The sequence below is a fragment of the Ochotona curzoniae genome, unplaced genomic scaffold, assembly GCF_017591425.1.
Source record: "Ochotona curzoniae isolate NIBS_2020 unplaced genomic scaffold, NIBS_Ocur_1.0 contig_2861, whole genome shotgun sequence".
Lineage (NCBI taxonomy): Eukaryota > Metazoa > Chordata > Mammalia > Lagomorpha > Ochotonidae > Ochotona > Ochotona curzoniae.
Genome location: NW_024465620.1, coordinates 3362173 through 3378194, shown reverse-complemented (window position 1 = coordinate 3378194; position 16022 = coordinate 3362173). Strand labels below are relative to the sequence as shown.

Here is a 16022-nt window from a genome sequence, read left to right as displayed (position 1 = left end):
AAAAACCATCTGTTTAATGCATTTGTTTGGGAGACGAGGACCTGTCCGCTGGTTCACTCCACCGAGGGCCACGGGGAAGGTGAGGGCTGGGTGGGAAGAGGAAGTGACGTGACTCAGCAGCCTCCCGTTTTCATTACGACACGTAGCCACCCCCGCTATCTACTTCCAGAACAGTCTGTGCCCCCCCCCCCCGCAGGGGCCACGAGGAAGGGGGCTCTCGGACTCCATGACATCTGAGACATTTTGGGAGGGGGGATTCTGCGTTCCACTGCCCTGGCCTGGGGAGGGGGCGATGGCAGGGGTTGTGAGACCCAGGTGGGGTGACTCCAGCAGGAGCTGGGAGGAGTGGAGGCCCCCTGCAGGTGTCAGCCTCCAGGCCCAGTCCCCATCCCGCCGGCCACCCGTCTCCCACGGCTCCCACCTCCCCACAGTGGTCTGTGAGATGTGGCACCCGTGTCTGCACCCAATGCCCCTCTCCCCCGACCAGAGCATGGGGCCAGAAGTTGGTGACGGGCATGTCACAGCAACCCATGTCCTGTGGGCAGCTCTCTGGGGTCACTGCCCTGCAGAAGGGAGAGTAGGGGCAGGGGCGGGGGCCACCCAGAGCCCACTCCAAGTCACTCAGCTGTGGCTCCCCCTCCCAGACCTGAGGCCAGCTACCCTTGGCCCTCTCCCTCCCCTGCTGCGTCCAGTGCAGGGTGGGTGGGGCCTGGGTGTATAATTGCTATAGCAATGCTGGCTGCCACTCCATGCTCTGAGAGGCTGGCTGGGCCTCCCACGCCGCCCAGTGACAGCAGAGGCAGGCGGGCACTTCCTTGTGTCCCCTGGGGGAGCAGCCAAGGGGTTACAGGTGACTGCTACCTGCCCTTATGTGGTCACTGCCCCATCTTCCCTGCACTGACACACAGGAGCCTGAGGTAGGGGACAGGCCACCCTGGGAGACACTGTAGCCCCTGACTGGGAGAGTGTGTGACAGGCTGACCCCGGAGCCTTCAACTCTGGAATCTGAACTGCAAGAAATAGGCCCTGGGCCACTTGGCGGGAGGGGCTGCTGCCTGGGAACAAAGTCAGACTAGCCCCCAAAGACGGCCAGGACCCTGGTGGGTCTGCTCCACCACCGGCAGGTGCACAAACTCTGCGTCTCAACTTGGATCTCCTCTCTCTCTCTCTCTCCCCTCCCTCACCTTCTTCACTCTCCCTCTCCCATCCGATGCCTGACCCCCTCCCATCCGATGCCTCCCCCATCTGTCTGCCTTCCTCCCGGCCCCCCGCCATCACACCCACCCCTGCTTCATCTTCCCTCCTCCGTGTCCTCCACGGCTTCTGGCCTTCCTCCTGGGTCCATCGCTCACCTTGGCCCTTTCTCGCTGTCCCTGGCTCTTGCACTGCCACGTGCGGGCGCCTCTCCCCTGTGCCTTCGTTCTCCATCCCTCCGCCCTCCGCTCCACTCCTCCGTTCTCCTGCTCACCTACCCAGCCTGGCGACCAGTCCAACCTCCTGCACTCGCCATGCCGGCCCTGCTGTTCCTCGGGACCCTGGTGCTCCTGGCCTCCGCCTCGGGTCAGGCCGGGGCGCGCCCGTCCAACGCCACTGGCGCCGAGCCGCCGGGCCCGCTGCCCGCGCTGCTGGCGCACCTGCGACGCCTGACCGGGGCGCTGACAGGTGGCGGCGGGGCCGCGGCCGCGACGGGTGTCAATGGCACAAGGAGCAGCCCCGCGGGCAGCCCCGGCGCAGCGGCCCGGGCGCCGCCTCCAGCCGAGCTGTGCCACGGCTACTACGACGTCATGGGCCAGTACGACGCCACCTTCAACTGCAGCACCGGCTCCTACCGCTTCTGCTGCGGCACCTGCCACTACCGCTTCTGCTGCGAGCACCGCCACATGCGCCTGGCGCAGGCCTCCTGCTCAAACTACGACACGCCGCGCTGGGCCACCACGCCGCCGCCGCTAGCCGGGGGCGCCGGGGGCGTTGGGGGTGCGGGTGGGGGACTGGGGCCCGGCCAGGCTGGGTGGCTGGAAGGGGGCCGGACGGGGGGCGCCGGGGTGCGTGGGGGCGAGGGCCCCGGGGGCAGCACGGCCTACGTGGTGTGCGGGGTCATCAGCTTCGCCCTGGCCGTGGGCGTTGGAGCCAAAGTGGCCTTCAGCAAGGCGTCGCGCGCACCCAGGGCGCACCGGGAGATCAACGTGCCCAGGTATGTGTGCGTTGGGGCGGGACCTGGGCGCGGGAGGTGGGGTCCTCGGGGAGGGCGGGACTCCCAGAGGACAGAGCTGGGCAGGCCTGAGCCGCTGGCCATGAGGGAAGCCCCCTGCCTCAGTTTCCCTGTGAGGCTGAGGGGGCGTCCCCGTCACCCGGGGTTGTGGTGAGAGTTTAACTGCATTGATTCTTGCAGAGTCCTGGCTCAATGCTCACAAAACGTTAGCGGCGGAGTCAGTAAGCCCACCAACAGGTGCGCGAGGCGGCGGCTGCTGCGGATCAGGGGCTGCGCAGGGAGGGGCGGGCTGCGCAGGGAGGGGCGGTGTGCTCCCGGCCAGGGCACAGCACGTGCGGCACGTGCAGTGAGGCTAACCCTAACCCTGCGATGGAACGAGGGCGGTGAGCGAGGGGGACGAGGAGCGCAGGAGGGGCAGGCGGGGGCCCGGTTTGCACCAGGTGCGGTGTGCGTACAGGTGTGGGGAGCGGCGGCTTTAAGCACAGCCTGGACCAAAGCCAAAAGGCCTGGGCGGTGGGGTATGGGGAGTCCCAGGGCCAGGGTGAGGGGCGTGGAGGGGGCAAAGGAGCCAAGATAGTGGGCGCTTCCGGCTGCGAGTGTGGAGTGTGGAGTGTGGAGGGACAGTGCAGAACCAGGACAGGTGCAGTGGAGGGGGCGTGGCCACTGGCGCAAGCTGACTTAAGGGGGTCGGAGTCTCCTCAAGGGAGAGGCCAGATACACCAGCCGAGCCCGGCCGGCTGCTGACCATCCGTCTGTGGTCTCCAGGGCTCTGGTGGACATTCTGAGGCACCAGGCGGGGCCCGGGACCCGCCCAGACCGGGCCCGAAGCAGCTCCCTGACCCCGGGGATCGGGGTTGCTGACAGCATGCCCCCCAGGACGCCCAAGAACCTCTACAGCACGGTGAAACCCTCCGACCTTGGTGAGTGGGCCTCCGCCTCTGGCCACACCCTCCCCTGGCAGCCCTGCCTCCCGCTGCCCAGGACCGGTGCTGGACAGAAGTGAGAGGGAGAAGCATCCCCGGGATGGGGCATGGCGGGGGACGGGGTCAGGGAGCGGGGACAAGAGCTCTGTGCTGTGGGAAGACAAGGCACAAGCAGGTAAGACCGTCCTGTGGCAGGCCCACCAGGGCTGGCTGGGGCATGGGGATCCGTGTGGCAGGGGGATCCGTGTGGCAGGGGGATCCGTGTGGGAGCGGGGAACGGACATGAGCTGAAGATACTGACCAGCCTCTGTGGTCACTTCCATGTGACTGACCTGTGGGGGCTGGTAAGCCAGGGGAGAAGGCAGCTGCGTTGCTACAGCTGACCTTGGAACAGTTCGGTCCAAGGCTGAAATCTGAATCCACGATCGGAGAAGGAAAGGCCGGGCCAGAGCAGGCAGTCGGGGGTCAGGTAGGGCCAGGTGGGGAGAGGCAGCAGAACTCTGCCCGGGGCTGGGGTGCTCACTTCCCTGGCAGGAGCCTTACCCACCCTCTGTCCTTGCGGTGCCCAGCCTCAGCTCCTCAGGTGGCCATCATGGTCAGCTCCAGGCTCTGATGAGGCCCCGAGTGTGAAGGACCAGGCTGAGGGGCCCCCCAGGGTCCCTCTGAGACATGAGGGTGGGAGCACTCTCTACCAGTGATGACTCCCCCCTTCCCGGTCCCCCCAGACAACCTGCACACGCTGCCATGCTGGGCACGGACCAGGGAGCAGGACTCCTCTCCCTGGCCAGGTGCCAGGGCGGCCTGGTCTTCATGACCCCCATGGTCTGAGGGTGCCCAGGTTAGTGCTGAAAGCACGACCGGGCGCTGGTGCACTGACCCATGCCTGTGGCCCCATCCTGGAGGGAGCTTGAGGTGCTGAAGAGAGAGAGGGTTCCCAAAGAGGGCGCCACTCACCCGAATACCCACAGCAGCTGGGCTGAGTCCGAGACTCCCTCATGTGGCAGGGTCCCCGTGACTTGAGTCACCACTGCCACCCCTGGGATCTGCCATCAGCAGGAAGCTGCTACTGTGGGAATTTCCTGTGGGAATTCTGAAGGATTGTGAAGCCAAATGTCTAACACTCAGAGGGGCTGGGCTGGACCCCTGGATGTGAGGGAGGAGGGTCTGGGCTGGACCCCTGGGTGTGAGGGAGGAGGGTCTGGGCTGGACCCCTGGGTGTGAGGGAGGAGGGGCTGGACCCCTGGGTGTGAGGGAGGAGGGTCTGGGCTGGACCCCTGGGTGTGAGGGAGGAAGGCTGGGCTGGACCCCTGGGTGTGAGGGAGGAGTGGCTGGACCCCTGGGTGTGAGGGAGGAGGGGCTGGACCCCTGGATGTGAGGGAGGAGGGTCTGGGCTGGACCCCTGGTGTGAGGGAGGAGGGGCTGGACCCCTGGGTGTGAGGGAGGAGGGTCTGGGCTGGACCCCTGGGTGTGAGGGAGGAAGGCTGGGCTGGACCCCTGGGTGTGAGGGAGGAGTGGCTGGACCCCTGGGTGTGAGGGAGGAGGGGCTGGACCCCTGGATGTGAGGGAGGAGGGTCTGGGCTGGACCCCTGGGTGTGAGGGAGGAGGGGCTGGACCCCTGGGTGTGAGGGAGGAGGGTCTGGGCTGGACCCCTGGGTGTGAGGGAGGAAGGCTGGGCTGGACCCCTGGGTGTGAGGAGGAGGGGCTGGGCTGGACCCCTGGTCTGAAGGAAGGGGGGCTGGACCCCTGGCTGGGGGTGGTGGACGGGGGAATGACCTGCTCTCCCCCACAGACTGGCGGGCCATGCCCCCACCCAGCCCCTCCTTGCACTACTCCACACTGTCCTGCTCCCGGTCCTTCCACAACCTGTCGCACCTGCCCCCGTCCTACGAGGCCGCCGTGAAGTCGGAGCTGAGCCGGTACTCCTCCCTCAAGCGGCTGGGTGAGTCCCGGGGCGAGCGGTCAGGACCGTGGACAGGGCCGGAAAAGGGTCCGTCTCCGGGTTTCCTCCAGCAGCTTCTTTAGAGCTAGCTGAGGTGACTGCTGGGTCAGAATCCCCTGGCGGGTGTTTTCTGACTTGACCTTGGCTGAACTTGAGCTGCTTCTCTGGCTGTGTCCAGGCGTGGCCATCTGGCCCCTGCTGGCTGGTGCTGCCAGCTCCCACCCTCCCACACAGGCAGGTCCCACCTGCTCCCTGCTAAGGCCCTTGGGAAAGCAGTGGAGGATGGCCGCGTGCTTGGGACCCTGCACCTGCACGGGAGCCCCAGAAAAGCTGTTGCAGCCACTTGGGGAATGAATGAGTGGATAGAAGGTGTCTTCATTTCTCCTTCCCTCCTCGTAACTCTCAAATAAATACACAAATAATTTTTTGTTTTTGAGGTGAGGAGATGCAGAGAGAGAGAGAAACAAAAAAATAAAAACAAAAAACACTCTCCAAATGTCTGCAACAGCCGGGCCGGTCAAGCCCAAGACACGAGCCTGGACGCCAACCTGCGGGTGCCAGGGACCCAGCAACCTGCACCCTCACCGCCACTGCCTCCCGGAGGCAGGACTCGAACCCCAGGCCCTCCGCACAGCGCGTGGCCTCCCGAGCACACGTGTTGTATTTTGGTGCCGCGAAAGCTCTGGGAGCTGTGCTGACAGCTCGCGTGGGGGTTCTGGGCAAGAGGGGAGGCAGGACACCCACCTTGGTGGCCTTCTGCCTTCTCCCCGCAGCCGAGAAGGACCTGGACGAGGCCTACCTGAACCGCAGGCACCTGGCTGAGATACCCCGAGGGACGCTGCCGCTGCACGCACTGCGGCGGCCGGGCACCGGGGGCGGCTACCGCACGGACGCCTGGGGCAGCCCGGAGGAGCTGGGCCTGGCACCCGCGCCTAACCCGCGGCGGGTCATGTCCCAGGAACACCTGCTGGGCGACGGCCGCGCCTCGCGCTACGAGTTCACACTGCCGCGCGCGCGCCTCGTGTCGCAGGAGCACCTGCTGCTCTCGTCGCCCGAGGCCCTGCGCCAGAGTCGCGAACACCTGCTGTCGCCTCCGCGGAGCCCCGCGCTGCCCCCCGAGCCCACCGCCCGGGCCAGCCTGGCCGCCTCGCACACCAACCTGCTTCTGGGGCCTGGGGGGCCTCCCACGCCGCTTCACGGGCTGCCGCCGCCGGGCCTGCACGCTCACCACCATCACGCCCTGCACGGCTCGCCTCAGCCCGCCTGGATGGCGGACGCCGGCGGGGGTGGGGGCACGCTGGCCCGCAGGCCGCCCTTCCAGCGCCAGGGCACGCTGGAGCAGCTGCAGTTCATCCCAGGCCACCACCTGCCCCAGCACCTGCGCACCGCCAGCAAGAACGAGGTGACGGTCTGAGGCCGGGCGGGGGCTGGGGGCTGCGGCCTCCCGGGCCCCCATCCCCGGAACCCAGAACTCGGGCGCGCACGGCCCAGGGCGCTTGAGGAAGCAAAGCCGCCTTCCGGGGACGTGCCCCTCCTCTCCCGTCACGTCACTGTTGGAGCCAAGGCTGCCTTCCCATGATGTCATCACAGAGGAAGGGGCCCACCCATGGGGTCATCGCTAGCGAAATGGCTGTGCTGTCACTTCATCACAGGCGCAACCTCCTTCCCATGAGGTCATCACAGAGGAAGGGGCCTGCCTGTGAGGGTCTGCCCGTGACATCGCCACGGCCTTCCTCCCTGCCGTGGCCCTGCAGACACAAGGCTCACCTTGGGATGGCACCTGTAGCCCCCAGGCCTCGTCCCCAAGGGGAAATCTCCCCCTGCTCCGTCCTCCCAGTCATCCCCCGGGACCCCTTCCCACCGTGGCCGTGGCGCTCCGTCTCGTCCCTGACAGCCAGGTCCAGGCGGAGTCCCTTCTGCTCGGTCACTGCAGACACCACCTGCTCAGAGAGGGTGTCAGGAGGCCCCTCCCTCGTATTGCCAGTGTGAGAAAGCACGGCCCGCAGAGGGCAGGGACCCAGGAAGTGCCCTGAGAACCCCTCCAGAGGGTCGGGGTGGCCAGCATTGGGGGACGTCACCAGTTACTGCCTCGTGTCCCCAGGATCTCCGCCTGACCCCCTCCAGGAAGCTGGGGCCTTTGGTCCAGCGCAGTGCAGTGACTAATGGGGTGCCCTGCTACATGAAGCCACTCTGGCCCATGAGGCTCCAGCAGCCCTCAACCTGCATCACTCCTTTCTGCCATATTGGAGACATCACCTCCAGCAGCAGACCCTGGCCCCCGGGGGGTGTGTGCCATCACCTCCTGCAGCAGACCCTGGCCTCCTGGGGGGGACGGAGGGGGGACGGAGGGGGGGGTGTGCCAGCGGCCTCGTTGACATCCTAGTCAGTACCACAGTCTGTCCTTCCTCTCTGCCTAGCGCCTGGGGTCGAGTGCTAACTACGCCACTGCCTGGCACCCACTGCGCTCGGCTCTGGGCCTCTTGCAGGGTGCACCGTGACTCAGAACCTCACCTTCCCCCGGCGTCTCCCACAGCCGTGATGTCACCGTCTTCCAGTTCCCAGTCATCACGCAGTGTGCGCTGCAGCTGGTGGAGCCAGCACTTCCCGGCTTCCACCAGGACCAGCGATGTCATTACCCAGAACCCACTGTCTCCCGCAATCCCCCAGATCCTCTGCACTCCCGTGTCTGGATGTCCCAGGGTCCACCAGGACCCAGTTCAGCCCATCTGGGCTCTGAGAGCCAGTGACTTCCTCACCCCAAGGACCTAGGACACCTGCCATGGAATGACAGCCATGGTGCCAGCACGTCCCAGGGTCCATCTCCTTATGGTGTCACACCCAGAACCCACTCCCACCATGCCATCACTTGCCAGGATCCACATCACCATCGGGTGATCTGCCATCACCCCCTGGGCCCCAGCTTCTGGACTGTCCCCTGGGGCTGCCCGGCGCTTACAACCATTCCCTTAGGGAATGAGCACAACACCCACAGAGTGGACGAGGGTGGGTCAGCTGTCCCCTCTCTGATGACCCCTCCCACTCTGGCCCTTCCTGATGTCACTGCCTCACTCCAGGCTGCTGGACTGGTTCCCAGTCATACCCTGGTGAGGTCATCCAGGCCATTCTGATATCGCTGCCCCTGGCCCGGCCACCTGTTCGGTTACAGGGTCAACCCAGCCACCTCTCATGTGCTCCAGAGGGAGGCTTTCCAGCCTTGGCCGATGCCTCTGCCCCAGGCCCTCAGAGACCCTGGGCCTGCAGGAAGGACGGACAGCTCACACCCCTCTGGGGGCCTCCCTGACCCCTGGACTGGCCCAGGCACAGCCGTGAGCAGCCCCTGTTAGTGCCTGGGGCCCAGAGGCGCACCACCACCTACCCCAGAACCGTCTGTACATAGCCATGCTGTGGGGTGGCCGCTCCCCTACTCTTAAAGGGCTACACGCCCCTGCCCTAGCCTCCAGGCAAGGTGGGGGCCTCTCCCTCCCCCAGGCCACCCCTCCCTCTCATGTCTTCCTGTTACTGGCACTGTAGTTCATCCTGTCTTGTTGGGGGCCCTGCCCCACCCCACGCTAGTTCCACCCCAGTGCTTACAGCCTCGCCCCGGAGCCCCCTTAGCCAGGGCGCTAGGCACAGGTGATCCTCTGCCCCCAAGGGGAGCCAGGGGCCCTGGCTGCTCACCACCCCACCCAGCGCTAGGCTTTTTCCAGCCTCCCGGTTGAGGGCTCACTGCCTTCTGGCCTTCTTATGCCCCTCCATTTATTCTTGCAGTCTGGGCTCCTCGTCCCTGGAGACCCAGCCCAGCCCTCACTCAGCATAGAATGCCTGAGCCCGGGGCCTGAAGCCCCTCGCTCAAACAAGCCATAGTGCGAGAGGTCTGAGGGTGGAGCCACACGCAGGTGCCACCCCTGTGCCCCCTCTATGCTTCCAGAGCTGGGCCCTGCCTCTTAACACACAAGCCACCGTGCAGCACACACGCGGGAGCCCCCTTGCACTCTCTCTGGCTGAAAGGCCATGGTGGAGCTGGGGGGTTACAGAGAGAGGAAGACCCTCCACAGCCCTGGCCCCTCTCCCAGCTTGCCCCTGGTGAGGACAGAGGAGGAGCCACTACAACTTGGCATTTTTTGGAATAAACAGATGTTTTCCTGACTTACCACTCCAAGGTTTACTGCCAGTCCCAGCAGATGCAGGTCTACTCAGGCTGCAAGCTGGCTGTCCCTGAACTGAGCAAGACAGGGTGGGGTAGGGGCTCCAGACCCCTCCCAAGGGGTCCCCATTGCAAACTCTGAGCTGGTGCACACAGGTTCCCAAGGGAGCCCCCACTCTGAGCTGGTGCACACAGGTTCCAGAGGACCTCCTTGGCTCCTTGCCTCCTTGGCAAGCCCCGGATTCCTGGACTGAATGTCATCCAGCTTCATGGGCTGTGGACGGCGCTGGGCCGCAGAAGCCTCCCGTCTGGGGCTGGTGGAGACTCAGAGTCCCCGGCCTCGCCCCATGTCTGCACACTGTCTACTCTGCACCCACATAGCTCCTTTCCCAGAAGACACTGGCTGCACCATGGGGAGCCTCCTAACATCCTCACCCCAGCCGCTCGTCTGCACAGATGCTTTTTCCTAATAAGGTCATAGCCACAGGTGTTGGGGGCTGGGACTTCAGTGCAGGGGGGCAGGAGGGGGGACTCCCATCCGCTGATGCTCTCCCATGCCCTCAACGGCTGGGAGTGGACCCGGCAGAGCCGGCAGCTGGGAACTCAAGCCGTCTCGTCCATGGGTGGCGAGACCTGAGCACTTGACCCACAGCAGCTGTCCTTGGACCCAGGCACTGCAATGAGAGGTGTGCGTGTCCCAAGCTGGACCTTCATGTGAAGCTTCAGTTTTTGTGGTCATCAGCTGGCATCCCTGCCCACTCCGTCTCTCCCATCGAGGGTGCTTGTTGGGAGGGCAGGCAGCTGGTCTTCTTCGCACCAATTCTCCTCTAGGGTGCGCCCAAGAGCTCCCCTGCCCATTATTCAGCAAAGAACAGGAGAGGGATGCCAGGTGAAAAGGTGGGAAATCGTGGGGCCTGGGAGTGCCATGGCAGCGGCCACACAGTCCCCGGGCAGGCGTCCAGGGCCTGGTCTGGTCTGACTTCCCGTGGTGCCAGCTCAACCCAGCAGCGTGGACAGCATGGAATAGCCTGCTCCGGAGAAGGCTCTCGGTTCTCCCACAAAACCCTCTGGTGTGCCTGTCCCTAGAGGCATGCACCCCAAACAGTACAGTGACAGCCGTGGGAGAGCCCAGGGATGCCCCCAGGACCCCTAGCTCAGCAGCACACGCTGTTGGCACCTGCTGAGCTTCCAAGCAGGATGAATAAATGCCCTCCTTGACTGCCCTACAGGCCGCACTGTCCCTGCCATCCCCAGTGCCCACTAGGCAAGCTTGGCATGTCACACGTGCAGGCGACAGACAGTGAGCACACAGCTCAGTGTGGAGCAGCCTCCGGGGCGTGCACGTCACAGAGCCCTGGCGGGGCAGGGAAGGCGGCACCGTCCAGCCAGGAGCCCAAGGGCAGCTGCTCGCTTCCCTTGGCCTCGGCCCCAAGCACTGGCCGCGCTGCAGGCGACCTGGTGCCCTGGACGACATCCAGCGGGCACCCCGGCCAATCCCCAAGGTGCCCTGTGAGAAGCTCTGCCCTGTCCCCTGAACGGGCGGGGCCCGGGGAGCTGCCACGAGGCAGCTGGCATGTGGATGACAGAACTGGGCGAACGCCCGTCCGTTCTCCAGTAGCAAGTGCATCAGTGTTTGTTTTTCTGTTAATGTTTTGGTTTAAAGGTGGATGGTTGTAGCTGGAATTGCAGCATGGCTGGCAAAGCTCGCCCTGTGACGCGGGCATTTAAAGCTCTTTCCTGATGTTACTGGGAAAGCAGCAAAGGACGACCAGGTGAAGCTCCTGGCTCGATGGACCCAGCTCAGCCTTGGCGGCCATGTGGGGAGTTCTCTTTCAAATTCAGTCACATGTCACAGGCCCGGGCCTGGCTCGCCACTGCCCTCACTGCACAAGATGGGGGGTGATCCTCTGATGCAAACGGCAGTAGCCCCCAGCCTCCATCGCACCCCTCCTTCAGCAGGACCTCTGCCAGCCAGTGGCTCCATTCTGTGCTGCACCAGGCGAGCCAGGGACAAGCCCCAGCAGAGCTGTCCACAGCAAGCATCCAGCCCCCGCTCAGCACACGGCCCCTGAGCGGCTAGCACAGCTCTCAGCCTCACTCCACGTGCACCCACAGCGGGCAGCGCTGGGCCCAAGCCAGCAACCACCAGCTCTCTGGGTCTCCCAGACAGGTGCAGGGACCCGCTACCATCAGTTGCTGCCCTACCCCTACCCTGGCACATGAGCAGGGTGCCGGATGCCCGCGCCAGCAGCTCACCCTGGTGTGCCCAACGCCAACCCCCAGGCAGCTGTTCTCGCCTCCTACCTGGTCTCTCCTTCAATTCACATTCTAAAACAGCCTGGGATGCGCAGAGCAGGTGACAGTTCCGGAAGCACAGATCTTCTCCGCCGGCTCACAGGGTATCCGGGTCCCTCCTCAGGCACCCACGCTTTTCTCTGGAGGTGCTGAGGTGACGGCAAGCGGCCGGATGGTTCTCACATGGGGAGCTGTCCACGGACAATGTCCACATGCGGGCTGCACCCGGCCTGCAGCAGGAAAGGCAACTGTGCCCCATGCCCGTCTTGAGGGGTCCACTTGCAGACGGATCTGCCCCACGTTCCCTGGTGACTGCTTCTAGGCAGGGATGCCCAGTCCCGGGGCCTCGGCCCCGGATGGGTGCCAGTACTGAGGTCACAGCTCCGCGCTGTGGGCTAAGCCACTGCCTGCAACACCAGCACTGGCCGTGGGTGCTTTCCAGGTCCTGGCCGCCTCACTTCCCAAGCAGCTCCCTGATGGCCTGGGGAAGCAGCCGACGCTGGCCGAGTGCTCAGGACCCTGCACCCACATCAGACACCTGGCAGAAGCTCCAGGCTTCTTGCTCCTGGCCGGGCCTGCTTCCAGCCATTGTGGCCATCTTTGAAAAAACAAAATATGATCTCCCCTCAAAAATCTTATGTTAGAATCCTAATGTCTGGGCCTGGCAGCATGGCCTAGCAGGCTAAAGTCCTCACCTTGAATGCACCGGGATCCCATATGGGCGCTGGTTCTAATCCTGGCAGCTCTACTTCCCATCCAGATCCCTGCCTGTGGCCTGGGAAAGCAGTGGAGGACGGCCCAAAGCCTTAGGACCTGCACCCACGTGGGAGATCTGAAGGAAGTTCCTGGATCCTGGCTTTGAATCGGCACAGCACCAGCCATTGAGCTCACTTGGGGAGTGAATCATCGGACGGAAGATCTTCCTCTCTGTCTCTCCTCCTCTCTGTATATCTGACTTTGTATTAAAAATAGATAATCTTTAGAGAGAATGAGAGAGAGAGAGAAAGGAGATCTTTCACTCTGTTTCACTTCCCCAGATGACTGCAGCAGATAGCTCTGGGCCAGGCTGAGGCCAGGAGCCAGCAGCTTCCTCCAGGTCTCCCACATGGCTGCAGGGGCCCAAGCAGCTGGGCCATCTCCCACTGCCTTAGCAGGAAGAAAATCAGAGACAGAGAGGCTGGGACTCAAACCAGTGTCCATATAGGATGCTGGCCCCGCAGGGAGCATTTTAGCCTACTATGCCACAGCACCTGCACAAAACCAGGAGCTGCAAGATCAGTTTGGGTCCCCCATGTGGTGGCTGCACCACGAGTCTGCAGTGCTGGCCCGGACACTACAAGACCCCTCCCCACTGGAGGACATGTGAGCAGGCAGCTGTCAGCCAGCCAGGGAGAGTCCCGGGTTCTGGGAGGACTGGAACTCGCAGGCCCACAGCCCGGAAGGGACGCTGTTGTTTTGCGGGTCTGTCTGCGCTATCCTGTCAGTTCCTACAAGCTGAGCTGACTCACCCGCCTCGGCCAGGGCTCCCCCGTGCAGCTGGACTGGCCCCCCAGGACGCTTGCAGGCCTCTTGGGCTCTGCCCCCCCCCCTCCCGGCACAGGCGCCTGGAGCCTAGTGAGACAGGAGCTCCTATTTAACGCCACACCCCTGCTGCCTGTATGGGCTTCTTCAGGAGGGGGAGCCCATGGCGGGCGGTTCACCCCAACATCGTAGCTGTTTGCTTGCAGGGTATCTGTGCCCCCCAGCATTCACTACAAACTGCCTTGGGGGAACACCTTTCCAGACTCCCAGGACAGCTGGTGCCATGCTCCCAGAGGTGACAGCCTGCTCACGTGTGCAGCCTTCTGTTAGGAACAGGGGCCCTGAGCCAGGCAACGCTTCCATTCACTCGAAGGGCAGAGCCCCATGCGAGACAGAATCTTCCACCCACTGTTTCACTCTCCAAATGGCTACAATAGCCAGAGCTGGGCTAGAGGCCACAAATCCCATCCTGCTCTTCTAGACGGACAGGGATCCAAGCACTGCTTCCCAGGTCCCTTAGCGGGAAGGATGGGATCCAGCTTCGCCCTCTGGGCGCAGCGCCGAACCGCCTCCCCGGCCACGCCTGTCCTTGCAGTACACGCCACCGGTCACTAGAGGGAGCGCCTCCCAATTCCGAGGGCCCGACCTCCGGCTTGGAGCGTGCCGGGCTGCAGGGTGGGCGAAGTGCAGGGCTGCAGGGCGAGCGAGGTGCAGGGTTGCAGGGTGAGGGAGGTGCAGGGCTGCAGGGTGAGGGAGGTGCAGGGCTGCAGGGTGGGCGAAGTGCAGGGCTGCAGGGTGAGGGAGGTGCAGGGCTGCAGGGTGAGGGAGGTGCAGGGCTGCAGGGCGAGCGAGGTGCAGGGCTGCAGGGTGAGGGAGGTGCAGGGCTGCAGGGTGAGGGAGGTGCAGGGCTGCAGGGCGAGCGAGGTGCAGGGCTGCAGGGCTGCAGGGCAAACGAGGTGCTGGGCTGCAGGGTGAGGGAGGTGCAGGGCTGCAGGGTGAGGGAGGTGCAGGGCTGCAGGGTGAGGGAGGTGCAGGGCTGCAGGCACTGGCAGCCGGAGAGCTGGCACGTGATGCCTGGGCACAGCGAGCTTGCAGGCCCCACACACTGTGCTCCGGGAAACACGCGAGAACAAAGGGCACACCTACAGCAGGACAGACCTAGACGCCCCCAGGCTAAGGCCCTGGCACTCTGGGCCCGAGGCGGGGACACTGCACCCACAGCACAGGCTCTCCCAGGCGGGCGTCCTGGGTGGTTGTCACCCCAGGGCACATGGGACGGTGGGTCCTGCTCTGTTGTCTGCTTCCCTCTGTCGTCTTCTCCTTCCACTTCCTCTTATTGGAAAGGTAGATTTTACAGCGAGAAGAAAAGAGGTGGTTCACTCCCCAGAGGGCTGCTGAGCCAATCCGAAGCCAGGAGCCAGGGCCTGCTTCCAGGTGCAGGGTCCCAAGGCTTTGGGCCGTCCTCCACTGCTTTCCTAGGACACAAGCAGGGAGCTGGATGGGAAGTGGAGCAGCTGGTGCTGATGAGGTCTGTCAGCAAGGAGCCACTGCTCGCTTCTGCCCACCCCCGCCCGCGGACACAGGAGAAAAGAACGAAAAGGGGAAAAAAAGACTGAAACATTTGTTCCACCCACTCTCCTGGAACCTGAGCCTCGCCAGCCTACTTGGAGGCCCACAAGGATGTGCGTCCCTCTCAACTATGGAGACAATACTAAAAAGGAAATAAATTTAAAAGGGGTCCGGCATGATAGCATAGTGACTAAAGTCCTCGCCTTGCACGCGCTGGGATCCCATATGGGTGCCAGTTCTAATCCTGGCGGCCCCGCTTCCCATCCAGCTCCCTGCCTGTGGCCTGGGAAAGCAGTCAAGGACAGCCCAAAGCTTTGGAATCCTGCACCCCTGTGGCAGACCTGGAAAAACTCCCGGTTCCTGGCTTCGGATTGGCTCAGCTCCACCTGTTGCAACTGCTTGGGGAGTGAATCATTGGACAGAAGATCTTCCTCTCTGTCTCTCCTCCTCTCTGTATATCTGCCTTTCCAATTTATAAATAAATAAATCTTTAAAAAAATTAAAAAGAAAGAAATATACTCTGGCTGTGCCCAAGGATAGGGCACATGCCTTGGCACGGGGAGGTTGGACACGGCAGCTGATGGAGCCAGTACTGGGCGCTACTGCCCAGGTCACCAGGCATGGCCAGCAGGGGCACACTGTGGCAGGGACGTGGCAGCAGGGGAGCCGGTGCCCCAGCTGCCACCCGTGGGCCGTGCAGGGGAGCCGGTGCCACAGCTGCCACCCGTGGGCCGTGCAGGGGAGCCAGGGCCCCAGCTGCCACCCGTGGGCCGTGCAGGGGAGCCGGTGCCACAGCTGCCACCCGTGGGCCGTGCAGGGGAGCCAGGGCCCCAGCTGCCACCCGTGGGCCGTGCAGGGGAGCCGGTGCCACAGCTGCCACCCGTGGGCCGTGCAGGGGAGCCAGGGCCCCAGCTGCCACCCGTGGGCCGTGCAGGGGAGCCGGTGCCACAGCCGCCACCCGTGGGCCGTGCAGGGGAGCCAGGGCCCCAGCTGCCACCCGTGGGCCGTGCAGGGGAGATGGTGCCACAGCTGCCACCCGTGGGCCGTGCAGGGGAGACGGTGCCACAGCTGCCACCCATGGGCACTCCACTCCCAGGAGCAGCTTACCTCAGATGTAATACAGCGGACACAGGGAATGCCAGCTAGATTCTGCAGCAGGAGTTCAAGCTGGAGGAACAAGTTTAGTTCCACTGAAGAAAGGTAATTTCTGGGTCTGCGACCTTTAACCAAAGAAGGGCACCCCTCTCCCACCCACCCCCACCCACACCCTGCAGACTCCAGCCACCCAGTGCCAGGTCATTTGGAATGCCAGCATTACAGATGGCAGCCCTGGCTGGCACGTAGCATAAAGGGCACAGCAGCTGCCTGTAGAGCCAGCACCCTATAGGAACCAGCAGGTGGGGGGCAGTTATCTCTTTGTAA

The 16022-nt window shown here is 64.1% G+C and overlaps 1 protein-coding gene across 1 annotated transcript; it reads left to right on the top strand.

Annotated features, from left to right (window-relative positions):
• The first annotated feature begins 1508 nt into the window (after positions 1-1508).
• Positions 1509-6485, top strand: SHISA7 (shisa family member 7). The gene is made up of 4 exons (XM_040978358.1): positions 1509-2191; positions 2975-3129; positions 4922-5071; positions 5845-6485. The coding sequence occupies exons 1-4, from the start codon at positions 1509-1511 to the stop codon at positions 6483-6485; spliced, it is 1629 nt and encodes a 542-aa protein (XP_040834292.1).
• Positions 6486-16022: the final 9537 nt, after the last annotated feature.